At 38.7% G+C, this 4,916-nt stretch overlaps 1 protein-coding gene across 1 annotated transcript in view; it reads left to right on the forward strand.

The window, feature by feature from the left end:
* Positions 1-4,492, forward strand: part of SFPQ (splicing factor proline/glutamine-rich) — a gene marked incomplete at its 5' end in the record, with an annotated part of 6,698 nt that extends 2,206 nt beyond the window's left edge. Inside the window, 6 exons of the mRNA XM_009572669.1 lie at positions 1-173; positions 461-545; positions 834-951; positions 1,168-1,216; positions 1,296-1,417; positions 4,051-4,492. The exon at positions 1-173 is cut by the window's left edge and continues 39 nt beyond it. Of these exons, the coding sequence (XP_009570964.1) occupies positions 1-173; positions 461-545; positions 834-951; positions 1,168-1,216; positions 1,296-1,417; positions 4,051-4,188 (685 nt within the window). The remainder of the gene's footprint in view (positions 174-460; positions 546-833; positions 952-1,167; positions 1,217-1,295; positions 1,418-4,050) is intronic.
* Positions 4,493-4,916: the final 424 nt, after the last annotated feature.

The raw sequence follows: 4,916 nt of genomic DNA on the forward strand, positions 1-4,916 counted from the left end.
TGCTCAGCCTGGCAGTTTTGAATTTGAGTATTCCCAGAGGTGGAAATCTTTAGATGAAATGGAAAAACAGCAGAGAGAGCAAGTGGCAAAAAACATGAAAGATGCCAAGGACAAACTTGAAAGTGAGATGGAAGATGCTTATCACGAGCATCAGGCAAACCTCTTGCGTCAAGGTAATTGGCTCTAAATTCTGTATCTTTTTGTGTTAAATGCTAGCTTAAATGTATGGCTGTTTAATGGTTAATGAATAAATTCATGCTTCGTACTGCTAACTTGAGAATTTCAGGCTTAAAAAAGCAACTGGTAGTTTTTCAAGTTTTATTTAAATGAAGTCTTAAGAATAGTGGTACTGAGAAGATGGCTATCTGCCATAGTGCAGATGAGGTTGATCTAATTCAAATCTGAATTTAAATGTGACATGAGTTTGTGAAATAGCTGCTGACAAGCTTCATTTCTGCAGACCTTATGAGGCGTCAGGAAGAACTGAGACGTATGGAAGAACTCCATAATCAAGAAATGCAGAAACGCAAGGAAATTCAGCTGAGGTTGGTTTGGCTTTCATGGGATTTTTTTCAATGTTACATTTGGTTTTTTTAAAATGACTTATATATCAAAGTTTTTATCTTTCAAGAAACACCATTGCTGCTTCAGTTTGTGTATGAGAAATTGAACTGCAGTGTAAGTTTTTCCTCGAGTGTTTGAGCATCATGGAGTATCGTTTTTTGCTTAAGTGTAATCATTCAGTGCCTTTTAAATTGCTCATGCAAGTGATGTTGATAAGCGTTGAACACGTTACACTCCTGGGGTTTAACAGTCTGCTTTGGGATGATCAGGCAGGAGGAGGAGCGTCGCAGGCGGGAAGAGGAAATGATGATACGTCAGCGGGAGATGGAAGAACAAATGAGAAGACAGAGGGAAGAGAATTATAGTAGAATGGGTTACATGGATCCAGTAAGTGAAATCGTCATGTTTTTTGGATACAATACCATTTTGAGGAATTTTTGATGTATTTTCAAGACTGATGCGTTCTGCTTCCTTTAGGTTAGATGATGCGATGTCTTTGTGTAGGTGAAATGGTAGTAGTTGGCTGTACATGTCCTTTATCTCCTGAAAGGTATGGATTTCAGTAATTGGTTATCCGTGCTAAAAGTTGTTTCTTCTATGCAGAGGGAGAGAGACATGAGAATGGGTGGTGCAACCACAATGAACATGGGAGGTAAAGAATTTTTAAATAATTACTTTATGTGGTTAACTTAGAAATTGTCAGAATATGATTATGTATTTCTCTTTCTTAGATCCTTATGCTTCTGCAGCCCAGAAATTTCCACCTCTCGGGGGTGGTGGCGGCATAGGTTATGAAGCTAATCCAGGAGTTGGCCAAGCAGCCATGAGTGGTTCTATGATGGGAAGTGACATGGTAATGTATCCTGTGATGGCTTTAGTTTAGCACGAGGGAAATGTTGTGGTTGGGAATTGAGTTCTCTACCAGTGTTCGGATGGTTTTGTAAATTTCACTGTTAACTGCTGACTTTCTTGTCAGGTATTTAATGTGAAGACTAGTGTGGCAGTATGTAGTACTAGATTAGTTCTTAACCATTATGGTAGCTTACACAGTCGGAAGTTGTTTGTAAGTAAATTCAAATGTGCTGTTAAGCATATTTGCAATTAACTCTGACTTTATTGGACTTTGGAAATTCTGCGTCACTGTTAGGCTTGGAAGGATTTTTTATAAATTCTAGAGAATCTGGCAGATTTCATAATTAAACTAGTATGTAGTAGCTTTTCAATAATTTGACATTCTGTATTTATGGACAAGAGAGACTTTTGTTCTCCTTTCCAATGTGTAACATTGCATTTATTTTGGTCCTTCCAAGCCTAGTTAGCATTGATGCATGTTGGTATGGATATGCTGTTAATTCAAAAATCTGCTCTCATGTCTATTTAAGCAGCAGATTAACTTAAATAATCAATGGTAAACAGCATATCACTTATTCTGTATGCTGATGTTTGCCATAGAAGAGCAGAAATGCTGTTTTTTAGCTTTAGGCATATTCCAGCAATCCTGGACTATAGCCATTTTGTGGTTCCTATCTCACAGAGGAATGATAGCCCGTTCTTGTTTTCCCATGTTGGGCATGACTATATAGGTAGAGTTTGTTAAAACTATGGCATATCTCATGTTCTGAGGTATGTTTCCAAACTGTACTATTTTTGGCACACCATATGTGTGAATGGGCTTTGAGCCTGCTTGGTGTTACCACACTGAAGCAATACGGATGTAGATTAAATAAATGCCTAATGGGTAGGATGGAAATCTGTGTTGTTTAGGTGGTGATTTAGTGTGCTTTCACCCTCCTCAAAGGGTGTAAGCTCTGTAGCACAAGCTGAAGTAAATGATTTTTGGGTGGGTTTAGGCCTCTGGCTTAACGTGGTGAGCTACCATAGTAGCTTGTCAGGTATCTTCCATTTTTTGGGGGAACCATATCTTTGGAATGATAACTTTGCAGAGCATCATTGATTCAGTAGACAGTGCCGGTGGCCTTAATGTATCTATATAATCTACTGATATTTAAGCAGTTCCTAAGTTTCCCGTGAACAGTTAGGCAGTCTGTGGTGAATGCTGTGTACATTTTTCTCCTGAAAATCCTGGTACAGGTGCAGGCTGAACTTGTGTAATACTTAAAAACGTGATACGGTCAAAAGGTGTGATGGTTTAACTGCCTTGAGTTTCTTAGGATGGGGATCTCTGCCACACAGTGCTGTCACAGTTACTGGGCTGATATCTTTTAAACAGAATTGGAGATAAGCTTAAGCTGCCATGAATTAGGCAGAAAGAACCTAGATAATCTTTCTGAAATTCCTTTCTTAGAAGGATTGAAACTAACTTTCAGAAGTCAAGAACTTGAAGTGTGAATTTTCAGTTGCAGATACCTTTTGTAACAAACAACCTACCATTGTTGTGTTACTCGGTAGAGGAAAACTTGCTTGAAATGAAAGTTTAAAGCTATGTTTGACTTTATAATTTGTCAGTTCTGTAGATTGAATGCTGATCACACCTACTGGTACAGTAACTGAATGAAGTACATGCAACTAGAGGTACTAGTAAAAATATCTGAAGTCTCTGCTTTACTGCAGGGTAATTTAGCTTTTACATCTTGGTGTGAAACCTTTCAACGCTGTGAAGCTGTGAATTTTCCAAGAGCTTGTGGTGAAGGTGGGGTGGGAAGGGAGATACTGACTGGATGCACACAACCCTTTGTGCATAGTTCTAACTGGAAACACTGAATAAATTGTAGTTCTTTGAACACGTTTTGCATATTATACAGCAGCAGTTCCGGAGTACGTGGGGTTTAACAAATGCAAGTCTTTTGATCGAGCAATTGCGTTGGTTAGGTAAATCACTGGTCATTAGCTTTTTTCACATTTTTTTTCTTCTTGCAATCCAGTAGTGCTCACAATCAGTTTTGGTTACTGCCTAAGGCCTCTGCAGTTTAGTCAGCAGACCGTAGTCTTAACCCCATCTTGAAAAGCACATGGTCTCAAATGCAGCACATGCCATTAACTGGTGAGTAGGCATTCTGTTTACAATGACATTTTATGAATGTCAGCTCATACTTCAGTGAACTGAAGATTTGTTCTCTGGCTAGGCTTATTTGGAAATGACAGTGATGTAATCTAAGCTTTTACTGCGCTAAAGGTGAGAAGTTTGCAAGCTATTTGCATTAACTTGGTTGAAAATTGCTAGAGCTCATTTGGAAAAGTTGTTAATTCACATCTGCACTAATGCTTACATTTCTAGCACTGCAGGGAGGATCTGTTCTTTGTAACAGATGTATGAGAATGCATCAAGTGGGAACATACCTCAAGGCATGTATTACAATAAACTAATTTTTAAATTACCCTTTTTTCCTTTCTATGTTCCCGGTACCTGTGGATCGGCTCAATGGTGATTGTATCGACGAACCTTGACTGCGGAACCTTCTAAAAATATATACTTAACACACATGGACATCAACTACATATAATGAACTGTTAATTCTGTTCCAATAGCGTCCTGAACGCTTTGGGCAGGGAGGTGCGGGGCCTGTGGGTGGCCAGGGTCCTAGAGGAATGGGGCCTGGAACACCAACAGGATATGGTAGAGGGAGAGAAGAATATGAAGGCCCAAACAAAAAGCCCCGATTTTAGATGTGACCTGTAGTTTCATTCCAGTTTGTTTTTGTCTGTCTTGTTTAGACACCAACTTTTTAATTCTTGCATTTTAGTAAGAAAGCTACGTTTTTATGGATGTTAGAAACTTACTGACCTAATATTTGTAAGTGGTCTGTTTGGGCGAGTACAATTTAATTATGTAATGCAGTGTTTCAAAACAAATTTAGCTGTTTTTTTGATGTATAACGTCCCTAACTTGATGGCAGTGTACCTTGTGCCACTGAATTCCCGAAGTGTACCAACTTTTTTTTACTGTGCTTCAAATAAATAGAAAACTAAATGTAGTAACTCTTCTTGCCAGTCGTGGTTAAACATATGAGGCTAAATACCACACCTTCCGCAGTAAACCAATAGTCTTGAGTGGAGATCAAACTAGACCAGGGTGTGGAACTGTAGTGAAGAGTGAGATCTCTTCCCGTAATGCCTCTAGCTTAAGATTGGGTCAAATAGTAGCCTAACTTTCCAGTAGGTGCAGATTTTTTGAGCATTAATTGTGCTGCAATAAGGAAGCAAATGGAAATCTTGCAAGTGCTGTAAGATACAATAATTAAAGCTACACTGCAAGTAGTGCAGTATGTAATCAATTTCATATTTTAGCTACGGATAATGGGTGGTGGGATGGTAGCACTTACCACCTTGGCAGTTACTGCTTGGAATCTTTTAAAGACTTTAAGCAGAAGACTAGCAATGGTTATTTTAAAATC

Source organism: Fulmarus glacialis, unplaced genomic scaffold (genome assembly GCF_000690835.1).
Source record: "Fulmarus glacialis isolate BGI_N327 unplaced genomic scaffold, ASM69083v1 scaffold34772, whole genome shotgun sequence".
NCBI classification, from domain to species: Eukaryota; Metazoa; Chordata; class Aves; order Procellariiformes; family Procellariidae; genus Fulmarus; species Fulmarus glacialis.